At 38.5% G+C, this 16563-nt stretch overlaps 1 protein-coding gene across 1 annotated transcript in view; it reads right to left on the reverse strand.

Annotated features, from left to right (window-relative positions):
* Window positions 1–16563, reverse strand: part of TEX14 (testis expressed 14, intercellular bridge forming factor) — a 165828-nt gene that overhangs the window by 39066 nt on the left and 110199 nt on the right. Inside the window, exons 17-20 of the mRNA XM_069078160.1 lie at window positions 14702–14971; window positions 11756–11856; window positions 4637–4774; window positions 1423–1507 (exon numbers count right to left, since the gene is read on the reverse strand). Of these exons, the coding sequence (XP_068934261.1) occupies window positions 1423–1507; window positions 4637–4774; window positions 11756–11856; window positions 14702–14971 (594 nt within the window). The remainder of the gene's footprint in view (window positions 1–1422; window positions 1508–4636; window positions 4775–11755; window positions 11857–14701; window positions 14972–16563) is intronic.

Consider the following 16563-nt stretch of genomic DNA (forward strand, 5'->3'; position numbering starts at 1 on the left):
TAATATGTCCCCTACCCATGTACCTAAAATTTCACTGTGGAATATTTATTCCTTTGGATTCTCCTCCTTCAGAACCTATTTTAAAATCCAATTGTGGGGAAGGGGAATTGTTTTTAAAAATTGGTTTACATTAATATATTTAATGACATCAGAGAAATGGATGCTTTGAAAAGCTAGAGAATGAATGAAAAGGAGATAAAGGAAGGGGCAGTCTTGACTTTCTGTTTCTGCTTGCTAGTCCCCTTTGCCTTCCAATGAGCACAAACAAGTGGTGGGCTGTGAGAAGGCATGCAACTCAGGGCTAAGGGTTAAAATTTTTATATGTCTCATTCAGGGATAGAGGTAAGGGAAACATGGATGGAAGGAAAAGAGAATAGATTCAGAAACCACATTCTACCTCCTGTTCAGGGTTACCTTTAGTATGATCTTGGGTAGTTCTAAGGGTGAGCAAATGGAGATATAAATACACACATATAGGTATTTATATATATATATATATATATATATATCAGTGGGCAGGGTGCATGCCTTTGAAGGGCATTAACATGTAGTGTTTCAGAACTTGTATTAAAACCAATAATTCATGAACGTGAAACAAGTTCCATGCTACAAGTTGCTGATTGAGGGGCAATTTAAAATTGATTTCAAATAAACTTTGGAAATGATGACTGACAAATTTAAATGTCTATGCCATGAACTGAGGCCATTCTTTAATGAAGCATTAAGCAAAGACCAGTTTTGTTGAGATTTGACTGTTTGGGATCAGGGAACCAAACGTCTGAACATGTGGTTTCGCTTCTACTTCTCCTACTTGTCCATGTAGCCTTGGACAGGTCACTGAATCTCCCTAAAAGGAGGGTTGGACTAAATAATTCCTAAGTGTGACTTTCCCACCCAAATTCTCAGACATAGGAGTTGATAGAGGGCTGTGGTGATGTGAAAAAAAAAAAAAGAAAACGCTGTGCCTGGAGTTGGAGGATCTAGGAGTCGATGACAGCTATGTTACTGCTCACTATGTGACTGTGTGCCACCTAGAACTAGAGGACTGGACTTAGATCTCTGAAATTCCTTCCTGCTCTAAATCCTATGAACCTGAGATATTTCTTTCAAAAATGCTAATTAGGGGCAGCTAGGTGGTGCAGTGAATAGAGCAATGGCCCTGGAGTCAGAAGGACCTGAGTTCAAATCCGGCTTCAGACACTTAACACAAAAACTAGCCTTGTGACCTTGGGCAAGTCATTTAACCCCAACTGCCCTACCTTCCCCCCTCCAAAAAGCAAAAAAAAATAAAAAAGTTAATTAAAAGTGTGCTTTCTTTTCATGCAATCTGGATCATCCAGGTATGCTTGTCACTCTTCTAACCTCCCTTTCATTTCTAACCTTCTAGGACTTTATACAGGAGGAAAACAAGTGATTTCTGACCTGACCACATATTACCAGAATCTTGTTTTTGGACACCACAGACTTCTTGTGTAATTTCCAAGTCATCTTCTTCATGACTTAAAGTCTGTAAAGGAAATAAGATTATTAAAAAACAGCAAAGATATGGCCCCTAACTCAACTAAGTCTAATCTAATTCAGCAAGTATTTATTTTTCCATCACTAATGCATTTATTAAGCACTGCTGTGTTCCAGGAATTGAGCCAGGCATTAGGACAAAGACAAAAATGGAACATTTTCTTCCTTTAAGGAGTTTGTATTCTATTTAGAGAGACCAGATATTATATACACATATGTATGTATAAGCAAAATATACTCAGATATGAAAATGGATCTGTGAACTTATGGATTTAGGCATTCTTTCCAATAGTACAAATTACAACCCATCCCAGTCAGCTATCCTGTTGAACTCCTGTCCATCTCTTATAATAAGTTTACCACAAGGCATCCACACAAAATGCTGAAGGACTCCCATGAAGTCTCTTGACATTGTGAGTACCAGTGGAACAGGTGGGATGTCCACTCTTATCCCTCACCCTTGTTATATGATTATCCTATAATTCCCATTCTTAATGAAATCTTTTACTCTGTTCTTCTCATTTCCTCACTGATAATATGTATGCCTCCTTATATGCACCATATATTTCTCCACTGCCCTCATACAAAAGATATGTTAAGTGAACGAAGCATGTTTATTGTCTAGATTATAAAATGCATTTGGATGGCTGCCCTTTAAGAACTTGTCCATCAGTACGCATAACTGGGACAGACAGTTTAGGGGAACACAAAATTGGGACAGGAGTTGGACTGGAGGAGGAGAGTGGGCTAAATTGCCTTTAGGAAATTGCAAAGCTCCTCTGATGATCTACAGGCTTCCCATAGAGACAAAAGTTCAGCTTTTTAATAGCAACATTCTACCTGTGTTGCTGCATAGCAGTGAAATATGGAATATAAGGCTCCAAAGAATTAAAAATGGATACCAAAGAAATACAAGGCAATTTTGTCAAGGAAGGAGCTAGTACCTGGAGGGATAAGGAAAAACCTCATGTAGAAAATATGCTTGAGTTAAGCTTTTAAGGAAATTAGGGATTCTAAGAGGTGAGGTGATAAGGGAATGTATTCCACATTTGGAGACAACCTGTACAAAGACAGAGAAATGAAGGTTGGAGTGTCATCTTCAGGGAATAGCAAGGAGGTTAGCTTGACTGAACCAGTGAGTATATAATGATGAGTTCTACATAAAAGTTAGAAATTAGTTGGGTCCAATTTGTGAAGTGTACTAAATACCAAGCATGAAATAATCTAGAGGTATGAAGGAACCAAAGGAATTTAGTAAATAAAAGAGTCAGCCCTTGCTTTAGGAAAATCACTTTGGCAATAATTGTGTAGAGAATGTATTAAGGAGAGGAGAAATTGAGGATCACTTGAGGGAGAGAGATCAAGTAGAAGACTACTGCAACAACCCTGGCAAAAAGTGATGAGGGCCTGAATGAGGGTGGTGATGGGGTAAAAAAAAGAGAGAAAGGGTTGGAAGTAGAACAGGCAACTGATGATAGAAGGGGTGATGTAGTGTGAGGAGTTGAGTATGGCTTGAGGTAGTGAACCTGGGCACCTGGATTAAGAATCTATTATTCAGTTATAAGTTAACCAACAAGCATCAATTTACTAGGTGCCCATTGGGTTGAAGGCCCTGAAATAGACATCAAGAATATAAACACAAAATGTAAAATTCCAGCTCTTAAGGAACTACATTAAGGGGTGGGGATATAACATGTAGCTAGACAAAGGAGAGCACAAATGATGACAGGAACAAAGAAATATTTCCCATAAGATATAGAACCTTCAACCCATATAAGATAGGGATACTTTAAGAGCATATTAAGCTGAATACAGCTGCTTGAGTTTCTTTCAAATATTGACATTTCTTCCCAAGGTAATTCCATCTTATATATGAAAAGAATACACTAACTTTTAAAAGAAATTAATGTTTGATGGATCCACAATGTTAAAGTTAGTTATTTTTAAAAAAACTAGTACTGTATTTAACATTAGCTCTTCCCAAGATATGGATACATTCTTTCCCTTCCTTCCTCAAGATTTCCCATTTTTGGAAAGAAAATAATTCCTTCCCTTCCCATCTTCTACAGTATTTTCTTTCTCTTTTTTTTTTTTTTTTTTGCTTTTTGGAGGGCAATTGGGGTTAAGTGACTTGCCCAAGGTCACAGTCTAGTTTTTGTGTTAAGTGTCTGAGGCCGGATTTGAACTCAGGTCCTCCTGACTCCAGGGCTGGTGCTCTATTCACTGTGCCACCTAGCTGCCCCTCTACAGTATTTTCTTATGCTTGAAGTGAAAAGTGGGGAGAGATATATCAGGGACACAAGACAGTCAAAGCTGCTAAAGGCTTTTTTTTTTTAAGCAATCAGGGTTAAGTAACTTGCTCAAGGTTATACTATCTCCAGGTCATCCCAACACTGGAGACAGTGCTCTTACTCGCTGTGCTACCTGGCCGCCCCATGCTCAAGGCTTCTTAAAAAAAGGTGAAGAAACATGAAGGATTCCTTTCTTATCCCCAAAGTAGAACAAATCTTAGCCACTCCATAGCCCTGCCTTAAGTTTTCCAGAGCTCAAAAGAAGAGGCTTCCTGTCCACACTTCTGGGTTGAAAGGATGTAGATTACTTGAATAATTCCTCCATTCTTCTTTACTAGTGAGCTAGAGGGGGAAGGGTAAGAATGAGCAAAGGAAGAACTATGCAAGTAAATTTGAAAAATTCACTGAGCAGGGATGAAAATGGTTGTGTTGTTGATAAAAAACAAACAAACAAACTGTGCAAATCAGGTTTTCTCACAATTTTTGAGGCAAAGCCAGTGCAGTGGATAGTCCAAGATGCATTCTCACTAAAGTGGCATGACTAAGGCAAATCACTTACTGGTTCTGGTTCAGTTTCTTCCCAGAATTGGCGTGTGGGAATGAAGGAAGAGAGGAATGCTTTTCTTTCTAATTTCACAAGATGTCAATAAAAGAATGTAAGTGAAAGTGAGGTATTATTCTTAGCTTGGTAAATTTTGAAGAAAAGACTCATAGCCTTCAATTTTCAAAGACTTTTTTTCCCTTCCAAACACGTACTGCCTAGAAGTCATAAATGCAAATAAGCTCTAGGAAAAACTATGGTTGTAGAATGTCAAAATATACCTTACCTGGGACTTAACTTTTACTTTAACTTCTAAATGTTCTTGAACAGTTGGGGTACAAAAGTAATCAGTATCAGGGGTTAGAAATTCATCTGTTATATCCTCAGAAGAATTTATTGAAGAAGGTGATTCCACAGAATGCTCCTATTAAGTGAACGATGTTAGAAAGGATTTTTCTCAGAAAATTATAAAAATTGGAAAGTAACAAATGTGTCACAGTCACCCCCTTAAGGCAGTGTAGCTTAACTTTTTTTTTTTAAAGAGAAAGCACTATAAGATGGTTGTTTGCTGGGAAATGACTAATGTCAAATTAAAACAAAATGTAATAATACAAATTTTTAAAAAGAAATTACTTTACATTGGCATTTGTCTAAAAAGAAGACTATAATGAGAGAGCTGCTGTATTCCTCAGGTTTCTCCTCTCAATTTCCTCCCATACTTGGACCCAGTATTTCTAATAGGTGAGACAAGTTCACCACATCTAGGTCCCCCCAAACATACTGTGCAGCCCTCCAGCCATATACCTCACCCCATTCCCTACCTTCTACCTCTCATTCTGAAAAGAATAAGGTGACTCTAACATTCCCAGAAAAGACAAATCAATCAATTGCCTTTGACTCCACCCACCATGGTGCTTGGTGACTTCTCAGATCAAAATACCATTCTCCCTAGATGTGTCTTCTCAGACTTTCTTTTGTTGTTTTTTGTATTTTTAGTGCTCACTTAGCATAGTACCTGGTATATAGTAAGCCCTTAATGTGTTTTCATTCATTCTAACAAAAACCACTGCCAAGATATTATTTATAGACACCCTGTTTTCCAGAGCTAATGCCCACCCAGCAAGCAAGCTTCATCCTGAGCTTGGCATAAAAACACTCCTTTTCACTCACCCTCTGGATGAACACTGCTGCAACTAAATCACAGAACTGATGATCCCTGAGCTTGGGCAAGCACCCAAGACATGAAGCCCAACTATGGACTTTTTGTCACTATGATGGGGCGCAGGCTCTGGAAAATCCCTTGAACTCTGATTGAATCTTCCCAGTTGAAAAGACATTTGCCTGCCTTTCACTATAGCTAAGCCCAAATCATTTACTCTTATTAGCCTAGCCCTCCATTGTCCAGCTACTTCCCACCCTTGATCTTATCAAAATATCTATACCCAAATCTGTTACCCTTAAACTAGCCTAGCCCTCCATAGTCTCTCATCTCCAGGTAGCTTTCAGCTATTTCCCACACTTAATCCCATTCCTAGAGTCTGACCTCAATTCTGGCATGATCCTTCTTAGACTCCTCCTCAAGACCCTCCCCAAACTCATTCTCTAGACCACCTTAGATCCCTCCCACAATCTTTCTGTATATAAGATGCATTTTGCCTCCAAGAAAGGGCTGAGAATTCAATCTAGCACAGACTAAGTCTGTGTCAGATTATTCTGGCCTGCTTGTCCAATACAAGAGTCACAGATACTTAGGCTCCTTAACTGTCTACCCATTATGGCACATCTTTAATAAACTTTGCTTTACTTTGGCTGAGAGAAGGCTTGAATCAAATTCATTCGGCAGGACCCATTGTGTTGATATTTTGGGGTCTTGAGCACCCCTAATTTAAACCTTAAACCTCAACAACTAGACAACCTTTCCCTCCCACTCTGAAACTAAGCTTCTGTTTGATTCCTGACTCTCCTGTTTCTAGCCTGCTCTGTTTGGCTCTGGCCATACAACAGGTTACAGGCCAGTTCAGTCCAGCTGAAATCCTCTGATAATGGTGGAAGCAGTCAAACCTCTCTTCCCTCATTTCTCTTTAAGAAACAGTAAGAATGCATTTTAAAAGTATCCTAGTTCAAGCCTTTGGACTAATTTGGAAGAAAACCCTTCCTCAGTCTTTCTTTTACTATCAGTTCTGCAAAAAGGTCCTACTCTCTATCAGAGGGGAAAGGTGTGGTACCAAGAGAAGGGCCTGGATGCCTAAAAGGGATAAGACTCCTCTCCTCCAAGAGCAGTGTTCTCTTTCCTCATTTTCCTAAAGGCAATAGGGTATTGATCCAAGGGAGGAGGTCTCTTTTATTACTTTACATCACCAGTGACTATCATAGGGGAGATCTCTGGATAAAAGTGATAGGGAATGAGTAGTTTCAGGAAAATCATTCTCCAAGATTGTATCCAGAAGATTAAATGACTAGCATTTTATTTGATGAAGCAAAATGCCAACCTTGAACTGTGTAAATATGTTCTATCAATTTTCCTATGTCCAAGAATACTATAAATATTATTTCATGTTTTCTGTTAGATAGACATTTCTGAGAGTATGAGGGGACTGTTGGTTTGAACATTTTGTTTTCAAGCAGAACAATGATCAGTTTTAGACTAATGATAAACAATGTACCTGAGGTGAAGTAACTGTTTCAACTACACCCTACAACTATTTATAAACCTTATTTCTACAGTTCTAAATTACCTAGGAAACCAGTGGGACTCCCTTTTATCCTGCTCTCTTAGGCTCCAAAAGGACTAACTATTCTAGTCTGTACAATTAATGGTTAGAGAAAACTTTAAACACTTAATCATAGACTTTAGCACTTAATCACATATTGACTTATTCAACTGAACTTAACTAATTCAATGAACAACTGCCAAGTACCATTTATGTGCAAAAGAGGCAACTGGGTGGTTCTATGGATAGAGCAGCTGGCCTAGAGTTGGGAAAGCCTGAATTCAAATCTACCCTCAGACACTTACTATCTCTGTGGCCCTGGGAAAGTCACTTAAGTTGACTTTAAGTTGACTTAAGTTGACAAAGCTTAAGCTCTGTTTGCCTGAGTCCACTGGAGAAGGGAATGGCAAACCACTCTAATATTTTTGCCAGTAAAACTCCATGGACAATATTAGCATGGTATGGCCCATGGTGTAACAAAGAGCTGGACATGACTGAATGACTAAACAGTAGTAACAACAGTTTATGTGCAAAGTACTGGTGCCAGAAATAATACACAGTTTCTGCCTTTAAGTAACTTACATTCTTCTAGGCTAATTAATTGGAGGCAAACAGGTGAGCCTCTAAGTCTTTGGGACCTTGCATAATTTCTGGTGGGCCATGGATGTTCTACTTCTCTTACTTGATTTTCAAAATCCTTTTTAGCTCATCCATGGCCTGTAACCAATTCATAATTTTCTTGTAGGCTTTTGATGTAGGAGCTTTGCCTTTGTTGTCTTCTTCTGGTTGTATTTTGATCTTTGTCACCAAAGATATATAGTCTGACTTTTTTTTTACACTGTTTGCTCATTTTCCCAACTAAATACTTGACTAACTCCTTGTCAAGGCAAGACTCTGCTTCCAATGGGTGTTGGGGTGGGTGTACTGTCTCAGGATTCAGGGATTTTGTATCAGCCACTGGATCTCCCACCATCTGTGGGCCCAGAACTCAGGAAGCAGGCACTGCTACTGCTACTGCTGCTGCTACTGCTACCACCTCCATAGCCTTGGGGCTAGGACTACACATTCCTACTTCATCTAGGTCCTAGAGAGTTCCCCCACTGTCTTTCTATGCTGTTCTCAGCATTTGTGGGTTGAAAAGTCTGAAAACCACCCCAGCTGCCAGCGATTCAGTCCCTTGGGGCCTGTTCCAGCCCCATCTGCCTGGCACAGCCCACACCAGATTGTACTCCACTCCCAGCTTGGTGCGATATAACCTTCCTGTTGACCTTCCAGGCTGTCTTGGGCTGGAGATGTGTCTCATTCTATCATTTTGTGGGTTCTGCACTCTAGAATTTGTTTAATTTTTTTACAGGTATTTGGAGTGGGTTTGGGGGAGAGCTCTAGCAAGTCCTTGCTTTTACTCAGCCATCTTGGTTCTGCCCGACTTTAATATTCTTTTTTTTTTTTTGCTTTTTTTGGTGGGGGGAAGGTAGAGCAATTGGGGTTAAGTGACTTGCTCAAGGTCACATGGCTAGTTATTTTGTGTTAAATGTCTGAGGCCAGATTTGAACTCAGGTCCTCCTGACTCCAGGGACAGTGCTCTATTCACTGTGCCACCTAGCTGCCCCTGCCTTTAGCATTCTTGAAGAAAGTGGTACACTTATAGGTGATGGCAAGATCAAGGGTATGACTATCTTAGTGTTGTGACTGAGGTGGTTTGAAGGAGTGGGTCATAGGAAGTGAACAGTTGAGGAACTGAGTAGTTAAAGTGTTTGAGGGAGAGTTGCTGTGTACATCAAGTCCCCTAGCATGAGGGCAAGAATTGAGGAGGAGAGAAAAATTGTGAACCATCTACTGAACTCACTGAGGAAGGAAGAGGGGTGACTTGTGGGGGGAGGTTGCTATGGTGATTTTGACTGGGTGTAGAGATGAATAGCATGAAGGAAGAGAGGTTATTGAGTGAAAGAAATAGGATGGAAGTGGCAATGGGGAACAAGAAGTATTCTGACTCTTCTGCCTTGACCAATAAGCTAAGGAGAATGAGTAAAAAAGTATAGCCAGTACTGGAAAGGGTAGTCAGGAAGATTATGTTATCAGGGAGAAGTAGATTCTAGTAACAGCTAGAAGATGGAAGGACTGGGAAAAGAAAAAATTTAGGAAGGGAAGCTTGTTGCCTATGGAACAAGAATTCCATAACAGAGATGGGGAGTAGCATTTGGTTGAAACTTCAGGGTGAGAGGTTTAAGGAGGACAGGAATAAGGAATAGGGTGGTATGGAATGGGGAATGGGATTTGGAGGATGACCTACAGGGAAGCATATATTCTGCCTACGTGAGCCTGAGTCTCAGATCTCTGATTGCCGTTGATGCTTTGTGCATTTTTTCTTTATCAAAGGTGATCCTGAAAAGTGATCCTTAAGATGGCAGTTTCCAACTCTGGAGGCAGCCTTGTGAATTCATAAGATTGGGAGCTCCTGAGTCCCTCAGGGAGTTTTATGAACAGTGCAAAGCTGAGGTGAAGATGAAATTACTATTTAATAGTCCCTCTAAGGGCTCTATGTTTTAGTGTTTAAGTGTTCATCTCCTGGAAAAAGCATAACAGCAGTTTTAGCTTCACATTTAAGTTTTGTCAATGTGCACTTGTGACTGCTTGTGTTTTAATCATTTCTTATGAGTGAAGCAAATAAAAAGCTGTCCTATACTTGACCTATACTGCAGAGAGTAAACTTTAACCCCTCTCCCCCCATTTTAGGGAAACTCTAGATGGGAGCTAACCCTAAACTCTAGGAGTCAGTGTTCAAATAAAGAAGAGGCTAACTCCTCTCTTTAGGGTTTAGCCTCCTCTACTCCAAATACATGGGTTCACAGTTTAGGACCCCTTAGAGAGACAGAAAATAAATGCCCTAGTCTCCATGGGATTGGTTAGTTATAGAGTAATGTATCACAGGCATGATTGGTACAGGATTTTTGTGATTCTTAGGGGAGATAAAATCATCAGGTTTGTTTTCCCTTCAAACTAGAAAGCAGTGTGGCAGAAACTAGGTATAGAACATTTCACACCATATACCAAAACAAGGTCCAAATGGTTATATGATATAGACATAAAGAGTTATATCATTGGACATGTATAAACTATATCAGACTGCTTGCCATCTTGGGGAGGAGGGTTTGAGAGACAGAAGAAAAATATGGAAGTCAAAATTTTATAAAAAACAAATGTCTAAAATTATTTTTATGTGTAACTGGAAAAAATACTATTTACTAAAAAAACAAGATACACCATAAAAATATTAGAGAAGCATGGAAGAAATTACTGATCAGATCTATGCATAGGTTCATGACCAAACAAGAGACAGAGAGAATCACATGCGGTAAATTGGACAATTTTGATTACATAAAAATAAGTTTCTGCACAAGCAAAACTAATGCAGCTGAAATTAGAAGAGAAGCAGGTAAGTGGGAGGAAAAAATCTTTGGAGCAAGTTTCTCTGATAAAAGTTTCATTTTTAAGATATATAGAAGACTGAAGTTTTTAAGAAAAAAAGTTGTTCTTCAATTGATAAATGGTCAAAAAATATAAAAAGAAAAAAAGATATGAATAGGCAGTTTAGAGAGGAAGAAATTTAAACTATCAATAGCCATGTGAAAAAAAATGCTCTACATCACCAATAATTAGAGAAATACAAATTAAAACAACTCTGAGGTTTAACCTTACACTCATCAGATTGACAAAACTAACAAATATGTAAAATGTCAAATGCTACTGCAGATATGGGAAAACAAGTACATTTATACATTGTGAGTGGAACTGTGAAATGGTCCATTCATTCTGGAAAGTAATTTGGAACTATACATATATCCAAAAAACTACTAAATTGTGCATACTTTTTGACACAGCAGTATCATTATCCAAGAAACAGATCAAAGAAAGAGTTAAAGTACTCATATAAACAAAAATATTTTTGTTAGCTCTTTTTGTGGTGGCAAAGATTTGAAGATTGAGGAGTGCCCATAAAATAGGGAATGACTGAACATGTTACAGTATATGAATGTGTTAAAATGCTACTGTGGTGCAAGAAATTAAGGAGATGGTTGTCTGGGAAGACTTATATGAAATGACGTGGAGTGAAATGAACAAAACTATGAGAAGAATGTATAAAAAATAACAATATTGTAAAAACAAACAACTCAGAAAGACTTAAGAACTCTGATCAACACAATAACCAACCATAGTTCCAGAGGATTTATGCTTAACCCACCTCTTGATATGGAGGTAATAGATTCAGAATGAAGATTAAGACATGTTTTTTTGGACATGGTCAATGAAGGAAAATTTATTTTGCTTAATTATACATGTTTGTAACAGGAGTTTTGTTTTTCTTGCTTTCTCAATGGGAGAGAAAGGGTAGAAAGCTGGGGGAGAGAGAATCTGAACCTGAAAATAAGACAGAAAAAAAGTAACTCCAAAAAAAAGGTTTTCCCTCCATTAGAAAATAGGTGTTATCTACAGATTAAAAGAATATTAGAAAGAATCTTAGTAAAATCCAGCCCCTTTCTAATTTAACAGGTAAGGAAGTAGAGGTCTAGAAATGTTAAGGGATTTGCCCAAATTCGCAGTCATTTGGTTAGATCTTGTACATAAGAAGGACAAACAAAGGCTTTCTTTTCTTAGCTCCCTGTAACCTGCTTGACTGCTTATTCCATGTTACTTACACTACAGAGCTTCTCAATTGCTTCAGGAGAATCAGAATGCTTTTGAAAGTCTCCTCCATGTTCTGGATGCTTTTTCTTTCTTAGCAAGTGAAGTCTTGTGCCTAACAAATAAAACACGCTGAAGTTCAAACAAAATCATTCATCTATACTGAAATTCAAATAAGAAAATACTTGAAGGGTAGTGGGAAAAAGCAGACATGCTTCTTAATGACAAAACTGTTCTGTGCCCTGTCAAAGGTAGATAAGGATGGACATCTTGTTCTGGTTCAGATTTTGTAGAAGACAAAGTCATTTTGGACTAGTCTACATAAACAAGGCATCCCTAGGTAACAGTTCTTTCAACCATCACTAAAGAAGGAAGGATCAGATCCTGAATACCAAAATCCTAAGCCTGTGTTTTTTTCTGCATAAGGATATATGACAATTTTGAAAATATCCTTCTTTGACTTACAAATGATGATGAAACCACTTTGTATTTCATACTACAATGGTAGGGAAAGTATTCAGTTTCAGGTGTTCAGGTGCTTGGGAACTTAGCTTACAAACATATAAAGAAGGGGTCGTATTCTTAGCATGGGTTCCACAAGCTTATTATTTTTTTTAACTTTATAACTATATTTTAATATAATTGTTTTCCTTTGTAATCTTTTGTATTTTATTTTACGCATTTACAAACATTTTGAGGAGGGTTCCTTAGTCTTCACTAGATTGCCAAAGATGTCTATGACACAAAAAAGGTTAAAAATCTCTGTAATATAAAGCGAAGACCTTTAGGGTAACTATTCTGGCCTTAGGTCTGGGAGAATTAATGTGATTTATTTAGAGAAATTCAAGACTGTGTGCAAAAATATGAGTGGCCATCTCCTCCTGAACATGAAGTTCTTAGGTTCAAGATGAGTTTAAAGTAGAATTCAATTCAACTGTTAAGACCCGGGGTCATCCAGCTACCCTTGAAATGGAATGTATGTCAAATCCTAGAAGCTCAGAGCTGGAAGCACCTTAAAGGTCCTATTCTCTAATGTTATACCCCATCTCTTCTATCATATCCCTTGCAGATGGTTATTCATCATCTGCTTAAGTCTTCAGTGAAAAGAAACCAATAACCTTAAAAGGCATCCTATTCTATTAAAAAAACACACATTATTGATGTCTTGTTTTTATATCACAGTTGTTTCTACTACCCCATTCCAGACTGAACCTGCCCTTGTAACCAACAAAAATGATTAGCAAAAACATCTGATACGTGGCTATCACATCCTGTTTTTTGCAAAACTTGATGGTGAGAAAGTCTCCCAAGAAATTCTCATGTTACACAATTTTCACATTCTTCATAATCCTGGCAGCCTTCTCCACAGAATTATATGTGTAATAAGGGTGAGGAAGGTCAGGAAAAGGGGTGGGATTTGACCAGTGAGAGCCCAGTTCTCAGGAGCATGCACATTGTACACATTGTTGGAGGCTATCCTATGCTACATCATCATGGATTTCTATAAGAACGGTCCCAAAGGTTCCTCATGGGAACTGCATCAGGCAGAGCACCATATGCATGTTCCTGAGGACTAGGCCCCCACTGGTCAGTGGGTAGCCAAAGGCTACCTAACTGAACTCCTAATTTGTTAAGAATTCCTATAATACATCCAATAAGAGGTCATACTTGCTTAGAGAAGTCCCAAAGCAACTCATTATACTTTTGTAGAGCTGTCATTGTGAGAAACTTTTTCTTTACATGAACACTAAATCTGCTTCTCCACAATTTTCACCCATCACTCCCAGTTTTGTTCTTTGGGGACAGGCAGAATAAATCTAATCCCTCTTCAAGAATATCTGAAGCAGGTTAACATGTCCCTATTGGGTCCTTTCTTCTTCAGGATTGTTATATATCCCAAGTTTTTTCAACGAATCCTCAAATACCATGATCTTAAAGCCCTTTAGTATCCTGGCCATTCTCTTCTAGCCACTTTATAGATATTGTTCCTAAAATGTGGCACCTAGAATTGAACAGCATACCCCTGCTGTATTCTGACTAGTGTATGGTACTTTTCTGTTCCAATGTACCATTCTTTTCTCAAGGAAGTCTGAGATCACAGTTTTGGGGGTTTTGAGGGGGTCCCTTGTCACACTGACAACCTAAAATGAGCCTGTAGTTCACTAAAACCCCCCAGTTCTAGCCATGTCAATACTTCCCATCTTATATCTGTTAAACTGATTTTTTAAAATTGGAGTGTAGACTATATTTATCCTTGTTAAATTTCATCTTATTATTAAACTTAGCTCATCATTGTGACCTGTCAGGATCTTTTTGTATTCTGATTCTGTCATAACATATGGTTGCTATGCCTCCTACCTTTTGTATCATGTGATAGTTACTAGTATAGGAATACCACTTTTCCCCTAGAGATAAGATGTCCTACTGACCCAATTTAATTTGCCAAATTGCGGTTTTTCAAATGTGCTGCCTAGAAGCACACTCTAGATGTGGCTTAACTAGCATAGAGTATAGTGGGACTATCACCTCTCTTATAAATATTAGACTTCTATTCATGTAGCTTAAGTTTGTATTCGCTTTTTATGTGACAATCACACTGATTTTATTTCTTTAATGTAAGGCTTGTGGCTGACTCAAATCATAAATATTTTTCATATGAGATGCCACTGAGTCAAATGTCTCGAGTCCTGTATTTGCATGGGGTGGAAATGACTAAACCTGATTCCTTTAGGACAAAAGTTTCCATGTGATAAAATAAAAGACATAATCTCTCAATCTCTCCCTCCCCCTTCCCTACTTTCTTACATAGTTCCTTGCCCGAGGGGAGGACTTTGGGAAAAGAATCTGCAGCTTCAATCTAGCAGAAAAGGCTCTCAAAGACATGCCTAGAGCTGAATAATAGGCTGTTTAACTGTCCTGTTAGATGTAGATGTGGACATCATACCTGCAATCAGACTTACCTATTACATTTTGGAGCCTCGTGTCCTCCTCCCTGTCCCAGTCATTGTGGATGATTCTCTCACATCCGTCCTTTCTCCCTGGATCACCATGATCTCTGGGGGGATCAGCCTGAGGGCAGTCAGTATTCATTGGTTCCCTAGGAGGACACTGCTGCACTGATTCAAATTCATTTTCTGTCTCACCATTTGAAGTGGGATTGCTCTGAGGAGACCAAAGAAGACTTCCAAGCTGCCCAGTAGCTGCTTTTTCGGCTATTTCTTTCACTTCGGCTAGACCACAGAATGATAAAGTTCAATAAATCTTTTCATCATGAACATAATTTTACAGGAAAAGAAAGAGACAAGAGTCAAGATGGCCGATTAGGGACAGCTATCCAGTTGAACTCTCCCAACATTCCCCTCTAAATAACTTCAAAATAATTCCTCAAATCAAATTTTGGAGTGGCAGAATCAACAAAAAGTTGTAGTGAGATGTTTTTCTGGCCTAAGAAAACTTAAGAGGAAGTCAGGAAAAGTCTATATACCATCAGGGTAGAGGGCTATACAAAGCTCATGCTGGTGGCAACAGTGGCCACAGAAGCAGCAGCTTTGGGATCTCAGTGCATAGTGGTAAGGGGGTTGGACAACTAGTCAGAAAGAAATTACAGGGGACCCTTTGCTGGCACTGGGTACAGCTGGTGCTGATTGGCAACTCTATTGCCCATACACAGTTCTGGGTTACAGTTCCAAGGTGAAGAAGAGTGCTGACAGTTGATCACAAAGGAGCTAGGGCCCAGGTCACAGTACTAAAACAGAGAGGGGCATGAGTGCATTCAACTTCAGGGGACCAGGGGCCCTTTCCGGGTAAAGCACAGACTAAGAGAACACTAACCATACCTTTCCTAGGATTACATAAACTTGGAAACAACAAAAACTTGCAGATTCCCCCCACCCCCGAAACAATTCTGAAAATAGCAGCCAAAAAAAGCTTGAAGTTTGAGACAGTGCATCAGTACTGCACATGAGCAGAGCCCAACTTTAACATAACATTCAAAGTCAAGAAATAGGCTGGAAAAAATGAGTAAACAACAAAAAAATTTGAACATAAAAAGCTACTATAGTGGCAAGGAAGGCCAAGACAAAAACTCAGAAGATAACAATGCGGAAAACAGCTACCAAAAAAGCCTCAAGGAAAAATGCTAATTGGAACCAAGACCAACAGGAATTCCTGAAAGAATTAAAGAAAGAAATGAATGGTAGGGGAATAATTGTGAAAATAAATGAGAATGATGCAAGAAAATTATGAAAAGGGAACAGCTTGGTAAAAGAGGCACAAAAAATACTGAAGAAAATAATACAATTATTGTGAAGAAAATAACAAAAAAACAGAATTGGCCTAAGAGGCATAAAAATTCACTGAAGAAAAAACTCCTTTAATAGCAGTGGGAAAAGTTAAATGGAAAAATGAGTACAAAAGCTCACTGAAGAAAATATTCCTTAAAAATCAGAACTGGGCAAAAGGAAGCTAATGACTCCACGAGACAAGAAACAATAAAACAAAGTCAAAACAATGAAAAAAAGAAATAATAGAAGAAAATGTGAAATACCTCTATATATTCTATATATACATATATATATATATGTATAACTGACCTAGAAAATATATTGAAGAGAGATAACTTAAAAGATATTGGACTACCTGAAAGCTATGAGCAAAGAATGAGCCTAGACATCATATTTCAAGAAATTATGAAGGAAAACTGCACCAATTTCATACATCCAGAGGGCAAAATAGGAATGGAAGGAATCTACTGATCACCTCCTGAAAAAAGATCCCCAAATGAAAACTCCCAGGAATATTACTGCCAAATTTCAGAACTCCC

The sequence above is a fragment of the Petaurus breviceps genome, unplaced genomic scaffold (assembly GCF_028583685.1).
Source record: "Petaurus breviceps papuanus isolate PSGF00001 unplaced genomic scaffold, PetGlider_PUasm1.0 91023, whole genome shotgun sequence".
NCBI classification, from domain to species: Eukaryota; Metazoa; Chordata; class Mammalia; order Diprotodontia; family Petauridae; genus Petaurus; species Petaurus breviceps.